The sequence below is a fragment of the Rhineura floridana genome, chromosome 14, assembly GCF_030035675.1.
Source record: "Rhineura floridana isolate rRhiFlo1 chromosome 14, rRhiFlo1.hap2, whole genome shotgun sequence".
Lineage (NCBI taxonomy): Eukaryota > Metazoa > Chordata > Lepidosauria > Squamata > Rhineuridae > Rhineura > Rhineura floridana.
In genome coordinates, this window is record NC_084493.1 from 2,198,312 (window position 1) to 2,219,325 (window position 21,014).

Genomic DNA, 21,014 nt, shown 5'->3' on the forward strand with positions numbered 1-21,014 from the left:
CCTACATCTTCAGATAGGACTGAGGCAGAATGGTTCCTGAGGCCCTGGAGAGCTGCTGCCAGTCTGTGTAAACCAGCATTTGCCAACATGGTTGCTCTCCAGACTAAAACTCCCATTAACCCCAGCCAGCACCATGCTGGCTGGGGCTAATGGGAGTTGCAGTCAGTAGCAGCTGGTGGCTGCATGTCAGTGGGGCAGTGAAATCTGCTCCAGGTTTTAGTATGAAATTTTGAGGCACCTTGGACAGCTCCTTGAAAGTTGGACTAAAACCCAGGGCAGATTCCACTGCCCCACTGATATGGAGTCACCAACCATCACTGGTTGTAGTCCAAAATATCTGGAGGGCACTAGGTAGGCAAAGACTGGTGTGCAGCAACTACTGAGGCAGATGGATCAGTGGTTTGAGTCTGTATGAGGCAGTTTCCTGTCTGCCCCATAAACCCCTGCTCTGGTCTGGGCTTGCCTCCAACGCATTGGCAGGCACACCCAGAACAAGCATAGCAGGGGGAGAGGGCTCCTCTAAGGGCAGGTCACTCTGAAGTCTTCTACGCACTAAAAATAAACCATTTCAGGTATATGAATATAACGTGCCTCCTATTTTAATTGTTCTAAATGTTTAACTGTGTGCCACCGGAATCAGAAGTCTGGAAAACATTTGTCTACAGTTTAGACTCTGAAAGGTTTAAATATGCCTCAGAAAAACTGTGTTAGAATCAATGGGAAATGGGTTTTGCGTGGTTTGATACCCCCTTGATATCAGTGGTGTCCTTTCTACAGACACCCACTAGTGGCATTGTCCCCTCCCTCTCCTAGTAGCAGAGGAAGATGTCTTATATTGAGTTACAAAATTGGTCCATCTAGCTCAGTATTGTCTACAGTAACTGGCAGCAGCTCTCCAGAGTTTCAGGCAGGAGTCTGTCCCAGACTTACCTGGAGATGTTGGGGAATGGATCCTGGGACCTTCTCCATGCAAAATGGTTGCTCTACCACTGAGTTACAGCCCTCTCTCACTCACTCTCACTCTCTCACACACACACACACACAGAGAGAGAGAGAGAGAGAGAGAGAGAGAGAGAGAGAGCCTCTTGTCCTCCTCTCATCATGTTGCAGGTCCCGGTGTCTGTTTCCAGAGGCTTTCAGGGGGAGTCACCTATTGTTATGAACTAGTCATTTGCTGGAGCCGGCTGACATGGTCAGTAATGCGATTCTGCTAATTGGACCCAAGGCCTGTTTGGTGCAATTGTTTCTCAGTGGTTTCAGTAACAACAAAATGAATAGTTAATTGAAAGTCATGCAACTGGAGCTGCTGCCACCTGTGGAAACTATACAAGGGCCAACCCATGCATTATGCATCGGAGGAATGGCCTGACTGTGCCACGTGGCTCTCTTGCTGAGTAACACATGGAAGAGGCAGCAGTGGCAGGAAGGGATTGTGACCATGACTCACCCTCCTGAAACTGGCTGCATTTGTGCAAATCCTTCTCCCCATCACCCTGGCCTGAATCTCCCCTGCCTTCTCTTCCCCTAATCTCCCAGAATTGGTAAAATGATAGTGATTATCCACAGAGCAGCCACAGAGGCATTAAATCCACCACTCAAATGTTCAGCCCAGCATGCCAAGACTCTATGCTGCAGATGCAAGGCACCATACCCTTGATTTTTTCCCATACCCTTTCTTCTGATAAACTGATATTACAGCTTCTCTTTCCCCTAAAATGTTACTTTTGATCACAGATTGGACCACTTCTACAGTGAAGCTGTGTGTTGTGAGGACTGGCCCTACTGTTAGGCAGAGTGAGGCAGATGTCTAAGGCAGCTGGTTTTGGGTATTATGAAAGGGCACCAAATTGTTACTAATTTAATTCATTGCTGTTTTATTGCTAGGGAGGGGCAGAGACGCTTCTGGGATTTTCTGCCTCAGGTACCAAAATAACTGGGCTGGCTGTGGGTACTATGCACCTTGATTTTGGGGGGAGGTACCGTTTGCTGTTCCTCCTCAGGTGACAAAATGCCTCCAGCCAACCCTACATGTATGAACAAACCAAAGTTCAGGCAGGGCCATAGCTCAGTGACAGTGCACATGCTTTGCATGCAGGCGTTCCTGGTTCAACCCGCAGCATCTCCAGGTAGGCTTAGGAGAGACCTCCCCTGCCCCATACTCTAAAGAGCTGCTGCCAGTCAGTGTGGATAATGCTGAACTACATGGACCAACAGTTTGACTCAGTATAAGGCAGCTTCCTGAGCATTGTGACCTATACTGCGAGTATCTGCATGCATATTCAGACAAGGCTCACTGTGTGCAGTGGGACTTACTCCCAGGTAAGTATGCACAGGATCCCACGCCTGTAGCTGTACCATCTCTTGTGCCTCCTCAGTCTCTTGTACACATAGGCCAGGCTTGAAGGAGGGTTCATCAAGGCCCCAGCCAAATATAAGCAGAGCACCTCAGTTCAAAGGTGGGAGGTCCAGCATTAAACAACTGGGACCCAAATGCTCGAAGAAGCCCCTTCCCTACACTAGCCTGCAGGGCAGGCCCTTATCTTGCCATTAGGGAAGGCCTATTGTGCAGCGACATGGTGGTGCCCCATTAAAAGACCTCTTTTCCCTCCGATATATTGCTGGTGCCATCATTCTTTGCCTTCCTGCACTGATTAAAAAAGACACACTTGTTCACCCAGGAGGGGGCCAATCTGAGGTGGTCAACTGAAGACAGGCTGCTTGTCAGGCCGCTGTAGAGCCGTATTCTGGTACTGCACGTTTTATTTGCTGTTTTAATTGTTCTTAGGTGAGTGTTATTCTTGTAGCCTGCCCTGATGATGGGCTGGCTAGACATCAAAGTGATGATCAAATAAATGCAGGAATAATCCCCACAGCAGGGGCGTCACTACCAGGGTGCGGAGGGTGCGGCCCGCACCCGGGTGTCACCATGAGGGGGGTAACACCCAGAGCCGCCCCGCCCCGCGCCGTTACCCGGCAAGGCTGCTCCAGCTCCAACTCCTCCTCGGAGGCACGCCGGCGTTCCCAGGCCTTCTCCGGCTGGGTGCCCCTCCAGCGCGCGCCTTCCCAGGGGCATGGATGGGGTGGCTGGTATCGAGTACATGTGCACACGCACATACCCAGCCACCTCATCCATGCCCCTGGGAGGGCATGCACCGGAGGTCCACCCCCCCCCCCCCCCGCGCACTCCCGCTAGTGACGCCGCTGCCCCACAGCTCTTATGCTACCTTCGGCCAGTCTATTGCTTAGGGCTGGCCCTATCATTAGGCAAAGTGAGGGCACCACCTTAGGGGACAGATGCAGGCGGCAGGGAAAGTGGAAAAGAGGGTGTGGATGTGAGGGGGCGGGGCGGGGTGTGACTGTCAGGAAGGGACCCCGCACGTCCCACCACGCTACTGTGCGGGACCCTGCCTGCAATATAGCCTGCTGTTTAAATGTCAAATTTACATTCATCGCTCCACCCATTTTTGCCACTGGCATTTGGCCCTTGGAAGGTTGCCCGGAAGGGAATGTGGCCCTCCAACGGCTGAAAAAGGTTTCCCACCCCGGCTTAAAAGACAGTTTCAATCCCGGAGCCTGGTAGGCCGAGGAAGGGTGTCCCTTTCTGCCTGCCCTTCCTGGGAAGGGGAGGCTAGGGCCCTTCCTCCAGCTCCCACCACCCCTAAGCTGTAAACCGCCCAGAGAGCTTCGGCTATGGGGCGGTATACAAATACAATAAATAAATATAAATAAATAAATAAATAAGCCCGGGCTGGGCTGCGAGTCCAAAGACAGGCCACCCGCTCGCCACCCCTGCCGAGGATGTGCCAAGGTGGGGCCCGCCAGACTCTGGACACTCTCCCCTTCCCCATCAGGAACGATGAGAGCTGGAGTCCAGCAAGCCCCGGCAGGCACCAGACTGCCCTAGAGCATGTGCAGAGCTCCTTTCCGTCCCCACCTTCCCGGGACGCCGCTCCCGCCCGCTGCTGTGCTCTGTCCTGGGTGCGGCCGAGCCGCGGAAGAGGCGGACCCAGCCCAGAGCGCCCCGCCCCACCCCGCCGCCTCTCTCTCCCGAGCGGTGCCGGGCGGAGCGGACCATGGCGCGCCGCGGCGAAGGGGACGGCGCCGGAGCCCGGGGGCGCCCGCAGGAGCCGCGCTAGGCCGGCCCGGGGGTGGCAGAGGCGAGGCGGGCCTTTCCCAGCGCGCCCATGCAAGGCTCGTCGGTGCGCAGGCGGCAGGCGGCCGCGGGCTCCTCGCCGCCGGGCAGGTGAGCAATCTGCGGGGGCAGATCTTTCCGAAGACCCCCCCCACGCTCCTGCACGGGTGTGGAGGAGCAAGCCTGGGGGTCCTCGCTCCCGCGGCGGCCTCCTCCGGCTTGCGAAGGTCTCTGCCCGAAGGCGCCGCAGCTGCCGAGAGGCGCAGGAGGGAGCCTGAGCCGGGAAGCGGGTGAAGGAGGCGGCGGCTGTGGCACGGGCGGGAGAACGGCTTGCCCCGAAGTAGGACTGGAGGGGCAGGGGACGAGGCCCAAGGGGTCCCAGGATCGGGGCCTCCTTGGCACAGCACTCCCTTGTTGCAAGATTGTTTGCCGTTGGGAGGGAGCGTTGCGGCGCCAGGGCTCGGTGGGGCATCGTTTAAGTGCGCGGGGGGGGGGGGGTCCATTCATTGCATTCTCTCCTCCCTTCTCTTGGCAAGGCTGGTTCTGATCCATGGTGAAATCCATGTAAGCAGGCACGTTCCCTCCCCGCCCGTGTACTATCGTGCAGTGCATGAGTCTAGCAGGAATTACTGAAAGGCCTCTTGTGCAGGCCTTGAGGATCAAAGGCTTTCTCGCGGATTGTGTGTGTTTGTTGTTTTAAACTGGTTTTAAACCGTCTTCGTCTGACAGTTCTAGAGAATCTCCTAGAGGATCTAATCTTTTTCCTAGAATAAATTTCTGCAGCCCACGTGCAACAGCGCAGCAGAGTTCTATGGGATACATTTTTGTTTGTTGTGTATACATTAGTTTGATCTCTGATGGATAGTTTAACTTTGTTTTATTCAGCTGGATTTAATGATACTTTGTTTGATTTGTTTGTGAACCGCCTTGGTACGTATTTCTATTCGAAACGAAAGCTGGTATATAAATTCCTTTAATTATAAATCTGTGTGCATTTTTTTAGAAAAAGCCTTTAAAAATCCTTACTTCTGATCTGTTGGAAGAAACCTCACCATATTATATTTTAAATACTAACTAAAGTTCTGTAGACTTCAGTCCTCTTTGGGTACTTTCTGAGATCCTCTGTTAGGACCTGGGCTCCTTTTGGGAGGAAGTGCGGGATATAAATTTAATAAATAATAATAATAATTAATAATAATTTTAAATAAATCCAGCTCTAGAATTCTAGGACCATTCCAAATACTTCGTTACTAAGCCCGTTAGCTGCCTGTCTCTCTGTGATTTGTCTTATTTTAAGCGTAACTGTGTCTAAATAAAATATTAAAAGGCTCATTTTGGGCAAAGGAGATACTTTTAAGCAGCCTTTCTGGTGCCCCCACCACAAATATTTTGACTTGCATCAGCCCCAGCCAGCACGGCTCTGTAGCTGGGACTCATGGGAGATGTAGTCCAAAATATCTGGAGGGCACCACGTTGGGGGAGTTTGCTTCTAAGCATAGAAAATCTCTTTGGCTTCCCATGAGATAAAATATATATTAAAGCTTACTTTAAATGTGATGAGCCTCTTAAATAAGAGACAGAGACCTCTGATGAAGAGGCTGGAATCGTGTGATGTCCATCTCAGAATCGAGAGCATTGTGGCACTTTAAAGATGGACATTGTGGCCAAAGGCTTTCATTGACTACAGGCCACATTAGGCGCACCAATTTCTTGTTTGTCAGAGAACAGCTAGGTTTTGCTCCCCTCCCCAAATGAACCTGGGTGTTGTAGTTAATTGAGAGAACTCCGGTTATCCAATGGTGTCCAGCAAATGATCAGTTCCTTTCTTCATTGGCTACCCTGGTATTTTAGCAATACTCTGCTGGCATTCCGGTATCCTCCAGATCTTTCCCATAGCCAGTGGGGTGATGAGAGTTGTAGTCCAACCCATTCAGGGGGTATCAACGTGAGGAAGGTTGCCCTGTTGCCTTGAGTGCTGCTGGCTAACCCTGTGTGGTGAATAAAAAGGCAACTTCCTTTTGTGTGAGGTTGTGTTTGCAAGCTACGCTTTACTGTTGACTGACTGCAGGTTGCTCACAGTTCTGTTCTCCTTGGCAGGCATGGAGTGACCCAAGAGGAAGATGCCTGCAGGAATTCCCGCTTCCATTTCGACCTGTGGTTTTATTTCACTCTGCAGAATTGGGTGCTGGACTTTGGCCGCCCCATTGCCATGGTGAGTGCTCCACTGCGTTTTCATTTCCATCTGGTTGCTGTTAAAAGTGTGGGTGCAAGGCAGAAATAGAAGGCTGGTTGCTCTGTGTGACAGAGAATCCAAATTCTGTACCAAACATTCTGGTGGAGGTAACTGGAATTATTTATTTATTTATTTATTTATTACCTCGCCTTCCTTTTCATGGTAGAAACCCAAGGCGGCTTACATATGGTTCCCAGGCAGTCTCCCATCCAGGCACTGACCAGACTTGACGCTGCTTAGCTTCAGCAGGGAGCTGGCCACTTTTGCCTTCAGACCATAGCCTGGAATTCCCCAGAATTGTGAATTGTTGTGTGTTCCTCTCTTCCCTGAATGATGGAAGATTTCAGACAGACATCAGAAAGTAGTTGAACTCTGGAATTGGCTCCCAGAAGAGGCAGTGGTGGCCACCAACTCAGATGGCTTTCAAAGAGGATTAGACAAACCCATGGAGGAGGAGGAGGAGGAGGAGGCTATCAGTGGCTACAAGCCATGATGATTATGTTCTGCTCTCAGGCAGTGTGCTTCTGAAGGCCAGTTTCTGGGAATCACAAATGGGGAGAGTTGCTGTGGCGCTCATGTCTGGCTTAAGGGCTTCTCACTGGGGCATCTGATTTGTCACTGTGAGTACAGGGTGCTGAACTAGGTGGGCCCCCTTTGGCCTGATGCAGCTGCAGGGCGCTTCTTAGGTTCTTAAATTCCTACAGCAGCATTACCCAGCTTGGGTTTTCAGAGATAACACTAGAGAATTAAGGAGTTTTTGAAATATAGGCTTTATTTACAAGTAGTGCATGCACAGACCTGAACTTACAAGATCTGAACAGGGGGGGTTATAACAGATGCTATTGGAGGTCGCTGGTTCACAGGGTCGCCATAAGTCGTAATCGACTTGCAGGTACATAACAACAACAGTGCATGCATGAAGGTAAGCAGGACATGCTTCTCCTATTATCCTATGACAGGGAGAGATCTGCACCCACAAGGTGCCTTCAATGTGTTCCCTCAGTTTGTTCCAGACCCTGTTGCTTTTGTTTGAGTATCCACACATATGCATCATCTCTCCCCACTTTGTTCAGTGGGGGTGAGATTTGCCACCTTCCACAAATACTGATGACTTGATCTCTGCATCAAGACAGCATCTTCTAACAATTAGTTCCAATAAGGAGATTTCTGCTATTTTTAAGAAACATAAGCATTCTTTCGTGAAGAGCAAATCGCAGCAATATTTTGAAAACCATGAGTTGCTGTAGCATGAAGGCAAATAGATGCTGGGTTCTCTGTCTGGTGATTGCTGTTTTGTTGCTCTTAAAGTTGGGGTAAGTCACAGAATCAGATATCTGGAAAGGGAGCAGGTTGATACCCTCAGGATTTCCATAGCCATGCTAGCATGTTGCAGCAAAGACGAAAGAGTCTCGTGGCACATTGAAGATTAACAAATTTATTGTGGCACAGAATCCACGTGATCAGGCACGTGAGGTGTCACTGGCAGGTATAGAGAGAAACGTATACAACGAGATCCAAGGAAAACAAAATGCAAAAATATAGTGTGTGATAATTACATTAAAGCTTAAATACGTGTGAAGTATGTAGAGTGACAATTCACTAAGCAGTGTTATGATAACACATCCTGGCATTGGCAACTTAATTAACATGAGTAGTGGGATAGAAAGCAGTTATCTTGATTCAGGCCATAGGTGATAGAATCAAACTTCTTGAAAAGCTGTAATTCAGCAGTTTCACACTGTAGCCTCATAGCTTCTTAATCTCAAATTGCAACCCCAGTTTGCATGGACTAGCAATTCAAGGGTTTTAACTCCCAAATATATCAGGTCTGAGGGGTGGAACTGCATATTATACTGGCACAAACCTCTGAAAACATTCTGCTGGTTGATACGCGTGCAGGCAGCAACTGTAACCTTTCCTGTGCCTGCACATCCCACCATCTTTCTTTATTTGTGGTGCGAGAGCAATGTGGGGTTAAGAATCAGGCGTTTCTCTTGTCATGTGTTCTACTCTCAGTTCACTCTATTTATTTTCTTACATTTATATCCCACTTTTCTAACAAGGAGCTCAAGCTGGTGTACTTGGTTCCCCCCATTTTATCCATGTAACAACCCTGCGAGGTAGCTTAGGCTGAGGGGCCGTGGCTGGCCCAAGGTCACCCAGTGACCTTCAGTGGCTGAGTGGGGATTCGAACTCTCCCAGGTCATCGTCTAACAACCTAACCATTACTGGCTCTCACTCTGAGCTCTGCTGGGCTTGGCTTTTGCTGCACAAAAGCTGAAAGGAAATATCTTCTGTGGCTAGCCTTGACAAAAAGGACATATCATCAACATCATCATTAAAAAAAAATCCATGGTTCATTATGGATGCCAGTGTTGGAACTCATACCTCTCTGTCTCTCTCTCTCTCCCTCCCCCCCCTTTTATCAGATGCTACTTCCTTTGGAATGGTTTCCTCTGAATAAGCCAAGCGCCGGAGATTATTTTCACATGGCTTACAATGTTATCACACCCTTTATTCTTCTGAAGGTAAATTTTGAGCTGTATTCTTTTCCTCCTTTTTGCTGAGATCTTTTTTGCGGGGGGGGGGTTCTGTTTGTTTTTTAAAGATTAGGTGGCGGGAATGATTGTCAGAGCTGAGCGTGAATTGGCAAGTGAATTCTCTCTGCAACAATGGCACTCGGAAGTAGTGCTGTGCCAAGCATTTCTCCTGTGTATGTGGTCTTTTTTTAACTGTTCATTAACGAGAAAAGAAACTGCATTGGAAAAGTATCAAAAGGAAGAGAAAATTTCAGGGAAATGCTCATGGGTAAGGTGCAGGGTCCTTGTTGTGCTTACCTTACCCTTGAAATGGTCAAGGGGTGTTTGCAAGTGTCTTTCATTCTGCAAATTCTGCACAGTCTCACCCTTGCAGCCATCATGACGTATGTGATCTTGCTGTAATACCTACAGCATCCCTGCTGTGTCAAATGAGTCAGCAAAATAAGCGTTTGGAGCAAACCTGCCTTGAGTGTCTGCTCTCAGAGATGAAACCTTCAGTCAACCTGTGTCATAACCCCCCACACACACACACACAAATGGCGCTTTGCTCAGTGGTAAAGCCTGTACTTTGCATGCAGAAGCTCCCAAGTTCAATTCTGGGCACCTCCAGTTTTGAAACATCAGGTAGCAGGAGATGACATAGACCCTTATCTGCTTGGAACCCTGGTGATCAGCTGCCAGTCTGTGCAGTCAGTGCAAGGCTAGAGGGACAAAGAGTCCAATTTGGTATTTTGCTGTATCATTTTACCCAGCTTTTCTATCTCTGGATACACAACGTGGCTTACAAAATTACACACAGTAGCTCAATTCTACACTCTCTTCCAGTGTACCTGCCAAGGTGTGACTGTGATCAGCTGTAAGATTACACTGCCTATTTCCATTCCTCAGTTCTTCCTTTTGAGGATGTTAACTCTTTCTTGGTGAGCCCTCTGTTCATTCAAACAGTGCCCCTGATGCTTGCCCACACCTGCCTCCACAATCCTTGCCAAAGGACAGCCAGTCAAAGTCTTGGCACACACAACAACTTATTTATTTAACATTTTATTTATTTTAATTTTACTCTTGACCCAGTGTGCAGCAGCTGTGAAAAAGGCAAACTCCATGCTAGCGATCATTAGTAAATGAATTGAAAATAAAACCACTGGTATCATAATGCCTTTGTATAAATCTCTGGTGTGGACGCATTTGGAATACTGTGTACAGTTCTGGTCACCTCACCTCAGAAAGGATATTATAGAATTGGAAAAGGTTCAGAAAAGGGCATCCAAAATGATCAAGGGGATGGAGCGACTCCTCAGTGAGGAAAGGTTGCAGCATTTGGGGCTTTTTAGTTTAGAGAAAAGGTGAGTAAGAGGAGGCATGACAGAGGTGTATGAAATTATACATGGTGTGAAGAAAGCAGATAGAGAAAAGGTTTTCTTCCTCTCTCAAAACATTAGAACTCATGAACATCCAATGAAGATTCAGGACAGACAAAGGAAAGTATTTCTTTATGCAGCTAAACTATGGAATTCACTTGCATAAGAGGCATGATGGCCACCACCTTGGGTGACTTTAAAAAAGAATGGGACAAATCCAGAAAAGGCTATCAGTGGCTACTAACCATGAATGGCAATGTTCCACCTCCACTGCCAGAGGCAGGATGCTTCTGAATACCAGTTGCTGGAAACCGCAGGAGGGCAGAGGGCTCTTGCGTTCAGATCCTGATTGTGGGCTTGCCATAATGGACATATGGTTGCTCACTGTGAGAACACGATGCTGGACTAGATGGGGCATTGGCCTGGCCCAGCAAGGTGGTCTTACATTCTTATCCTGTAGATGCAAGAGAGAGGGCCTCAGATTAAGAATATAAAATGCTGGATTAGGCCAACGGCTCATCTAGTTTAGCCTCCTGTTTTTACAGTGGAACTAGCGAGAATGTTTTGCTGCCAAAGTTAGGCAGTGATAAGAAATAGCTTCTGAGTTATAGGAACTAGAGTTCTGTAATTTCCCAAGCTGGAATTGAAGCATAATTTAGGACCAGTCTTGTCCTTCAGTTCTGCCGTATATGACCGAACAGTTGGCATCTCCTTTTAAATTCCACATGGATTTGCTTTTCAAGAGCATTGCTGGAGAGTAAGATGGGCTGCTGGGGGGGTGTCACAGGGACGCCTTCAAGCAGAACGGGACTGAGTAGACCATCAACTGAATTGGCTGCCTCTAATGAGTCGTGCTTTTGATCTTTCTGACTAATGAATAAAAACCAGTTGCTTTGACTGCAAAGGGTGGTTGAATTAGTTGTAGGTCAGGGGAGGCTGTGAGGTTTTGTTCTGTTTCTGTGTTTTGAAAACAAGCTCAATTAATTATACCAAACAAATTGTTGAAACTAAACAATTGTGGGTGTCTTCTACATTACATCTTTTCTTCCAGGAAGCAGTGATGGTGGTGGTGAAGATGAGGATAATAAAATAAGGATCCTCTCTCTTACTCTTCCTGCCTTCCCTCTCCTTCCTCTTGGCCTCTGTCATCGCAAAGAGAAAAGCCCATCACTTTTGATGGAGCAGTTTTGGTGGACTGTAAAGCCCTGGTTACCTATCCGTTTTCTTTGAGGGTTTCTTTGGGAAATGAGGACGGGGGTGACAGTGCATTAATCCTCATCCCTTCAAGCAGCCTTCCCCAACCTGGTGCCCTCCAGATGTTTTGGATTACAGTGCCCATCAGTCCCAGCTTGTAGTCCAAAACGTCCAGAAGGCACCAGATAAAGGCTGCCTTAAAGTGCTTGCCACATTCAGTGTGTCTCTGTTGACTTGAGGCAGGCAGAGTCCTCACAGGCATCCTTGCGTGGAACCACCATTTGCTGACCCATTGTTCAAAAGAAGGGGTGTGCAAGTGGCAGCCTCAAAGGTGCTGCCTTGCATGCAGCTCTTGGCCTGGGTGGTGCTCCTTCCTGAGCAAGTGCAAAGTGACATTGGCTAGCCAATGGCCACAGTGCATGGCAACCGGCTTCTGAGCCCGCCAGCAACTCCCCCGGTGCAAAACGTTTCCAGCCTTTAGCTGATTAAGAGAACTCTCTCTGTGTCGGGGGGGGGGGAGAGGAGGAGTCTGATTCTCTCTCCATTTTCTTGAGTAAAGTTTTCCAATGCAGCTCATCGAAAGGTCCCCTAAGACTCTTCCCCGGTCCATGGTGTACATCTGCATCATCATATTCGTCATGGGAGCCAGCATCCACTTGGTGGGCGATTCCGTCAATCACCGGCTGATCTTCAGTGGCTACCAGCTCCACCTGTCCGTCCGAGAGAACCCCATAATCAAAAACCTCAAGCCAGAGACGCTGGTAATGAGAGGCTCTGTCTTTGACATCTGCTGGCTGCCTGAGACTCGTTCTCTGTCTTGACTCTGTCATTTCATTCCTTTCCAGATCGATTCCTTTGAACTGCTGTACTATTACGACGAATATCTGGGTCATTCAATGTGGTGAGTAAGCTGCAGAGCTCTGAACAAAGTTTTCCTGGTCTTTGGGGGGGGGTTTAGGAGGAGAAAACACTGCTCAACCATGATGGTGCCTGTTTTAAAAAACCAGAATGTAGTAGGGATTGGCCAGTGCTCCCTACTGTGTGTGCATATCTTTTTGTGTATTTTTCTATTTTAATAAATCTATTTTTAATATATCTATTTGTCTCCTGTAATGTGAGAAGCAACCATGGGGTTACTGAGTTGTTGTCTGTTGGGCTCCTCTGCATTTGAGCCTTTCCCTATTCTGCAAGCTATTTTTACTTCTTATCCTATTGCTATTCCTCCACTATCACTATCATTTATTCCTTAGTTGTTGTTGTTGTAGCAGTAGGCTTGGTTTCCTCTCCTCTGCAATAGGTTTTTAATTAAAAATAATTAAACGGTGTACATATATTTCTGCTCAGTCCCCAAACCCTTATGGAGGTGCATTTTAATGACTCCCCCCCTCTTTTGGGGGAGGCATGGGGTTTTTTGCTTGCCCTCCACCAGTGGTGCCACTTACCCCATGGCAGGCATGTTGTGACTGGCACCCTCGGCCCTCCCCCAAAATTCCAAATGTGCCCACTGGCCCAAAGAGGTTGGTGAGCCTTGCTTCAGTTGATTAAGGGTTAGAGTTTAACTTTCGTTGATTAAGCGGCTGATCAGAGCTTAGCGCAGCCTTCCCCACAGACTGGGGCTGATGGGAGTTGCAGTCCAAACCTTCCGGAGGGCACCCGCTTAGGGAAGACTGGCTTATGTTGTTTAAAAAAAACCAAGTTTCTATATCTTAGGGCTGTCAGGATGTGCTTGGAAATGTCTGCAAAGGACCTGTTGGGAGCCCTGGGGAATGGGGGAAAGCCCTGGCAAGCCTTTGCTCTCACTTCTCTGTTCTTAGGGTGCAGTGACTCTACACTGTCTTCACGTTCCTAGAGCTAGGGGTATCTCTTCGGCAGTAAACTTTGGGAGGTGTGACTCCCTCCAATCCTCCCAGTCCCAGCCCAAGTTCCCATTGACAGCCCCGTTGCATCTCTGTTCCCCCTTGCAGGTATATTCCATTCTTTCTCGTCCTGTGTATATATTTTTCCGGCTGCTTCATACCCATGAAAGAAGAACAGCAGAGGATCCCTGTCGCTGCTCTGCTCCTGATTGGGCCCAGCAGCCTCTATTACTGGTAAGCGAGCCAGGCCGCTATGGCGAGGGGCGGGAAGCCAGTATATGCTGCATAACTGAAAAGCCGCGTGGGGCAGAGTTGGCACACAGTTTGGAAGGTGGCTGCAGGTTGAATGCTGTCTGAGCAGACTTCCCTTTGGTTCCAACCACACGGAGGCTTTTGGTATTGAAAATAAGACAGGTTAGTTTATTATAGGAAATACATGTTTGGATTATTTTTTAAAAAAGAATACCTAGTTCTACCTAAGTAAGTTGGAGGTGCAAGGGAGCCAAGCTTGCTGCTTTGATCTTAGCCGAGAGAGACAAAAACACGTCTCCTCTCCCAAGGTGGGATGAAGACGTAGGAAGTGAGGTCAGCAGCCCTCAGAGTATTACCAGAAGGAAGGGCCAGCACAGAGATCAAAGGATAGTGAGACACTGTAGGAAACTTGGAGGTCCCTCTCTGTAGCTACTCTTTCCCCAGGCAAACCCCCAACAGGCAGAGTTGCATCCCAGCACTTCCAACAGTTCATACATCATCAGTAGAGAGGCAGCCGGTATTTAGAAGCGACTGCAAATGTCATGAATTTTAACCAGGACCCTTAGTTGTATCTTGTAAGTGTGGAATTTGTCACTGTGTTGATCTTCTACAGGGTTGAGGGTGCTTCAGACTGAGGCTGAGGTGTTAATTTCCCAAGTTTGTCCACTGCCCCCCCCCCAAAAAAACCCTGTCCTTGTAGACTGCCAAAATTGGTTGTTGCCTGTTTTCTGTTACTGAAGCAGCTGTGAGAAGTTTGGATGGGGCTCTTTTCAGAGGACCAACCCACGAGGCAACAGCGGGGAGATTTAGTGTATGAGATCCACTAGGTTCAGCTTGCCAGTTGAACAAGCTGTCTAGGGAAGTTGCGGGGACAAAATCTGCTCCCTTGGGGACTTGTAAGAAAAGACTGGGGATAAGGGTTAGTTGGTGATCCTTTGCACATAAAATGTTCCATTCGGGCCAACTTAGTTGACCAATGCAGGGGCCCCTTCAGGCTCTTGATTCTATGAAATCTTAAGTCATCCACCTGATCGTTCTGAAATCTCATCCCTTGAATGAGCTGGATGGAAGCACAGATATGATGCCTCCATCCCTGTTTCCTTTCTATGCAATGGGGTCAATGCATTCTTCAGAGCAGAGGCAGTCGGGTCCTGCTTGTGGGCTTCCCATGGGGGGCATCTGGTGGGCCACTGCAAGATGCCAGATTAGATGGGCCCCCTTTGGCCTGATCCAGTAGGCTCTTCTTATGTTCTTATTGGACCTGAGAGACCTTGTTCATGTGAAGCATCTTTTTCTAGCACTGAAGTTGGGTGCCCTTCCATCTCCCTCCTGAGCACCACCTTCCCCTTCAGCCAGCGAGCACCTGCTTCTGTTTCCCAGCTGACAAAGTAAACTGCATCGGGAGGAAGTGAAGAAGAGCTCTTCGTTCCTGCTCTGACCAGTGTGTTCCTTTTTCCCTTGCAGGTATCTCGTCACGGAAGGGCAGATCTTTATCCTCTTCATTTTCACCTTCTTCGCCCTGATGGCTTTGGTGATGCACCAGAAGCGGAAAGGGTTGCTCATGGATAGCAATGGGCGCTTCCTCTTTTATTCCTTCGTTATCACGCTGGTGTTGATTGCCCTGTGGGTTGGCTGGCTCTGGAATGACAAGATCCTCAGGAAGAAATACCCTGGCATCATCTACATTCCAGAACCATGGGCGTTTTACACCTTGCACATGGGTAATCTGCACTCTGCAAAGGGGGAGAGCATTTAACCTGGCTACTTTTTAAGGGGGGGAGGGATCATTTGAAAATGCAGCCCAGTTTGCTGGAATTTGTCTCCTATGCAAGCACCATTGAAGCAGGGGAGATTTGTGCAGTGGACTGGGCCCACGGTACAGAACAGGAGGAGGAGGTCTTCCCCAAATTTCACTGTAGCTCATATAAAGACTGGATCTTGATCCTGTGCAGGTTTACATGGCAACAAGCTCCACTGAATTCATTGGAGCCTATTCCCAAGTAAGGCTGCAATCCTAATCAGGTCTACTTGGGTGTAATTTGTATTGAATTCAGTGAGGCTTCATCCCAGGTAAATTGGGTTAGGGTTACAGCCTATGTCTGTTTAGGATCTCAACCAGCGTCGGTACTGAGGGCATGCTTGAGTTGAATATTTTTGCAGCCTGACAGGGCCCGCCGTTGAACTTTTAAGCATGCATCTGCTTGATCTCTAGGCGTCTGGGTGTTCTTTATGCTTCTGATCCCTATGGCTGCTATTAAGGTAACCTCGTCAGCGCGTCAGCAGCGTCTGTTAGAATCTCAGGATGTGCAGCAGGCCAGAGCAGGCTCAGAGCTATGCACCCCTTTGTGCTTCCCATTTTCCTTCCGGTATCTGGCAGAATAAACTATGCAAATAAATGAGAATCTACTTGTTCGGTAGAGAATAGCTTAGTCCTAGCTGCATTTTTCTGAAAACCCAGGGTGGGTAGAGGTCTGCCGACTGATGCTTTCAGCAGATCTGCTGCTGGATTTTTTATCTGCTGCTCTTGAAGACTTCAGGAGCACTTGGAGTTGCTCTTTTCATCTTAACGAATCTTGAAACGCTCTCTGATCATTTTTCAAGAGAGAGAATTGAGCATAGAGTAGCTGGCCTTGTATCATCACTGTGGGTTATGCTAATCCTGTCCTCCCGATTCTCTGCAGTCTCTGGTGTGAACAAACTGGTAACTGGCAGGGAGGGAGTGTAGTTCAGGGCTGGGTTTAAGCACTGCATCAGCAACTGTAAGCGGGTTTGCGGGTACTGAATCTGATGTATGTGGAACCTCAGTTGCTGAGGGTTGCCCTTTCTCCATTGGTTTAAAGCAGCCTTTCTCAACCTGACCCTTTTCAGGTGGCTTGGACCACTCCCACCCCATCAGCCTCAACCAGCACAGTCCTATTTCTCTACTCCAGCACAGCTGTCTTATGTTAGGGCTGATGGGAGTTAACAGTCCAAAATAGCTGGAGAGCACCAGCTTGGGAAAGTCCATTTTCTGGGATTGCTATTTATTCCAGAATCTTGCAGAGCTTCTATGACAGAAGGAGATGCTCCTGATTTTGAACACGGCTGTATTGTCCTTCTTACTAAAAAAAAAAAAAAATTCTCCACCCCTCACCACAAGATTGTAACCCTCAAAACAAAGCTGGCTTTAGTGGGACCAAACCAGGGCTGGTAACTGATTGCAGAACTTTTAATTGATGTAATCATCTGCCACTTAGCGTTCATGCATTCAGAAGGACAAGTGAGGCCTTAAAATGGGGAGGGCGCGTAGGTCACCTCGTTCTACCCCCAGTCTTCCCACATTGAGTGGGAAGGTCTGAAAAGGGGATAGTAAGGACATTCAGCCAACTGTGATTACCAGCCCCCTCCAGGCCTTTCTACCAGTGGCAGCTGATGGCGCCATGCCATGCTGCAGCACCCTGGACAGCTCTGTGAAAGTTTGAACTAAGCCCTGGAGCACTCCACTGCCCCACTGACGTGGAGCCACCAGCCACCAGTGCTTTCCACATAACCTGGAAATGCTTGGGGTAGGGCAGGTGGGTCCATGTTCCCCAGTGTAAGTTGCCTGTGTTCTGTTGAATGCTTGAATAGGACAATAGTCTAGTAGTGAACTCAGGCAGGCAGGCAGTTATTTGCTAAAAAGCATTGGTCATCACAAAAAGCACAGGAATACGAGCAGCATTAAGGTACATTTTAGGATAAATGGTCCCCAGCCTCCTGTGCTCCATGTTGAACTCAAGTAGCAAAATGGGGCCACCCCAAAATAAGGAAGTGGCTTCTACGTAGTTGGGGGACTTGTCCCTGGCTACTCAAGAAGTTTGTAAATGAAAATGAATGGTTTTTATTTGTGTGGAGGGAGCTTGAGAAGGATCTGTTGAGATTCTGGGATGGAACAGAATGATGGGGGGTGTCATGGGTGGGGGAGAGAAATGGAACTGGAGGTGGAGGCGATGGTGATGGAGGAGGAGAAGGAAGTGGTTTGCTGGAGCCCTGAAAAGGTTATATCGTTAAGCTTCCTTGAAGAGGAGGATTAGGGTTGGGAGGGCAGAGCTGGTACATCACGAGGTTAAAAACACACACAAAAAACTCCCCTCCCTGCTCTAAGCAGATCTGTTTTGGGAGGCGGAAGAGGGGGAAATAGCAACTTCTCTAGAACCACCTCCTTTCTTTCCCCTGCCCTCTGCAAGCTGGCAGTGAGCTCCAAATAACATAGCACAGGAGCGGGTGGCCTAGCCATGGTTTACATGCATCTTATCTTAGAGTTGCCAGTTACTTCCCTCAGTTGTGGGGTTGCCTCATCTGAAGCTGCTGTGAGCTTAGTGATGAACTCGGGGAAGAACTGAGGGCTCTTCCCTCGAGGCACTATTCTTTTATTTTCAAAAGGTTAGCCCAGAATGCAGCCCACTCTTGCAAGACAAAATAGTAGACCAGCCTTCCCCATCGTGGTGCCCTCCCATGAGCCCCAGCCAGCACAAAAGGGTTGATGGTCATTGCAGTCCAAAACATCTGGAGGGCACCGGGTTAGGGAAGGCTGTAGAAGAGGAGCCAGGCTCAAAACCAGAAGAGCTGCAGTTAAGGTGTATTGCCCAGCTCTCACCACGCAGAGACCAGAAAGGTTGCATTTTTGCTGATTGTCGAAACGAATGCTTCCGATGGACAGTGAGCCACTTTCATTCTGATGTCTTTCGTCCTTCCTGTGCTTTCCCTCCAACCTCTCCTTCAATACTCAGGTAGAAAACTTTAAGGGAGGGGCAGGGTCATTTCTTCAAAGCTCAAAGGAGTAAAACTATGTTTTTGTAACCTGGAATTCCTGGACCGAATCCTCATTCACTGTTTGCGTTCCATGACTTTGCGTTGTGTACATAATCCCGAGTGTGTCCAAACTAAGTGGCTGTAAAACTTTGTTGGCAGATAAAATAAAAGTTTGCTAAACGTCTTTCTGGGCTGAGGGTTTTTTTTTTAAAATGGTTGATATAGATAGAGCCTCCATTTTTATTTGCAGTATATTAGATTTGTATCCTGCCTTTCCCTGAGAAGCTCTATTCTCCACCCACCCCCTGTTTTATCTCACAACCCTGTGAGGTACACTAGGCTGAGAGAATGATTGGCCCAAGGAGTGGCAAAATGAGCTTGGATCCCTCAAGTCCCTACACCGTATTGGCTCCACAGTTCACTATTTGTGGCAAAGAATAATTGTAGACATTAAAAGTACAGTAACAGTACAGGCCATTCTTTTTACAGAACATTATGTATTTTGTTTATGAATTGCTTCGTATGAAGCACCTCAAAGCAATTTACCAAACAGCATACATTAAACAATGACATGTAAAAGCAGTTAAAACAATTGCATATATTAAAAAAATTCAAAAACAAAAGTAAATTGCATATAAAACAACCAATAGTATTTACATATATTAAATCACTGTCAAATCCAGTACAGATACCAGCTGTGAACAGTCTCTGCATTTTGAACTAGCTTCAACTTCCAGGTTAACCACACTGCAGTACTGTAATCTGATCTGGAATGAACAACAGTGGTCAGGCTCTAGTCTGCTCCAGAAATGGTCACAGCTGTCTTACCAACCAAAGCTAGTAAAAGGCACTCCTGGTCAGTAAGGCCACCTGGGCCTCTAGCAGTGGGATTCAGCAGCACCCCTAGACTATGAATCTGCTTCTTCAGGGGCAGTACAACCCCATCCAAAGCAGGCAATTGGTCAGTTATCTGGGCCCGGAAACTGCTCACCCATAGTGCATCCATCTTGCTATGATTCCATCAGTTTATTGGCCTTTATCCAGCCTGCCACAAAGTCTAGGCATTGGTCCAGGACTTGCACAGCCTCTTCTGATTCAGATGTTACAGAGGAATAGAGCTAAATGTCAGCATACTGTTAGCACCTTGCCCCAAATCTCCTGACCATGCCCAACATATTCATGCATTGGGGACAAGATGGTATCCTGCAGCACCCTACAGCACAATTGTCAGGGAACCAAAAAATAATCTCCCAATGCTATTCTCTGAAACTGACCCTGGAGCTAGGAGTGGAACCACTGCAAAACGATGCCCCCAATGGCTATCTCAGGACTGGTTCAGGAGGCTAACACAATCAATGGTATCAAAAGCCACTGAGAGATCAATTGAGAACAATAGGGTCTCACTCTTTCTACCCTTCTCTCAATAGAGGCAAACAAGGCCGATTCAATCCTGCAATAGTCCCAAACCTGAATCCTGATTGGAATAGGTCAAGATAGTTTCATTTGAAAGTACTTGCAACCGTCACACCACAACCCTCTTAATTTCCTTCCCTCCAAAGGGGGCATTTGCAATGGGAATATTTGTAGTTGTCACAATCCACCAGGTCCAGAGTAGACTTTTTCAGGAGTGGTTGAATCACCACCTCTTTCAAGAGTATCTTACTATACAGTTAGGATCCAGTTATGTAAATATATCTACTTTTTTGTCAGACTTTGTTTTTCCTGTATTGCATTTGCCAATTAGTTTGTGTGATGAGAGTAATTGTCCCATGGCATTTTTGGGAGGAAGATCCAAATGGTAGCCCTCCCCTCACTAATTAATACAGGGGGGGAAAGGTAAAGGTGTCCCTGCACTTGTAGTGCGAGTTGTTTCCGACTCTTAGGGTGACATCTTGTGACGTTTACTAGGCAGACCATTTGTATGGGGTGGGATTGCCAGTTCCATCCCCGGCCTTTCTTTACCCCCCAGCATATGCCGGGTACTCATTTTACCAACCACGGATGGATGGAAGGCTGAGTGGACCTCGACCCCTTTTACCGGAGATTCGACTTCCTCCTTTCGTTGAATATGCTTTAAAAACTTCAGGCCACACAGGCCAGAACTCCTTGTCTCCTGCTCTGACACCATTCACTGGCCTCAAAATGTTTATCCTGACCTCATGCTAAGGCCTCCTCTGGAGAAGAACTTCCTGAATCCTAGCAGCATTTTCCGGACCAAATTTAAAAAATAGTGAACCCTTTGCATTTGGGCATTTCTCTCAGTCAGCCTCCCTCTGCGGGGAGATGCCCGGATGCTATCTCCTAGTAGTTGATTGACCTCTGTGTGTCCTTTTGAAACAATTGCATTCAGCATTAGCGAATGGGTGCCACTTGTTGGTATGTAAACCCAGCATGAAGTGTCTTGAACTCTATTTGGGATTACCAGGCATTCGAGGCTCCAAGAACTGCTCTAGTATTTGGGGGATTCCAGGACAATAATGGCTGCTTTAAGTGGGGTGACATTTTCTTTCTAAACTGTCACACTTATTGGTTTCCTTAAAAAAAAATGAAGAGGAGAGATGACAGACAGCATCTACAGAAACAAAATTTCCATGGGCCTCTTGCTCTGTTTAGTAGCTGCTGCTGCTGCTGAAATCCAAGATGCAGTGCGGATCCGGTCCAGTATCCATGACAGCAAAG

At 47.9% G+C, this 21,014-nt stretch overlaps 1 protein-coding gene across 1 annotated transcript; it reads left to right on the plus strand.

Annotated features, from left to right (window-relative positions):
- Positions 1 to 4,086: 4,086 nt before the first annotated feature.
- On the plus strand, positions 4,087 to 18,519 carry CLN6 (CLN6 transmembrane ER protein). The gene is made up of 7 exons (XM_061595427.1): positions 4,087 to 4,243; positions 6,230 to 6,344; positions 8,795 to 8,893; positions 12,030 to 12,218; positions 12,303 to 12,358; positions 13,422 to 13,547; positions 15,030 to 18,519. Exons 1-7 carry the CDS (start codon positions 4,185 to 4,187, stop codon positions 15,319 to 15,321), a joined length of 936 nt encoding a protein of 311 aa, XP_061451411.1. The 5' UTR covers positions 4,087 to 4,184; the 3' UTR covers positions 15,322 to 18,519.
- The last annotated feature ends 2,495 nt before the right edge of the window (positions 18,520 to 21,014 follow it).

What these genes read in the sequence shown, in the direction of transcription:
- CLN6 (XM_061595427.1), top strand. Translation starts at nt 4,185, where the DNA reads ATGCAAGGCTCGTCGGTGCGCAGGCGGCAGGCGGCCGCGGGCTCCTCG. An exon ending in TTGGCCGCCCCATTGCCATG is followed by an intron (nt 6,345 to 8,794) that starts GTGAGTGCTCCA and finishes CCCTTTTATCAG; the next exon opens with ATGCTACTTCCTTTGGAATG. An exon ending in CACCCTTTATTCTTCTGAAG is followed by an intron (nt 8,894 to 12,029) that starts GTAAATTTTGAG and finishes TTTCCAATGCAG; the next exon opens with CTCATCGAAAGGTCCCCTAA.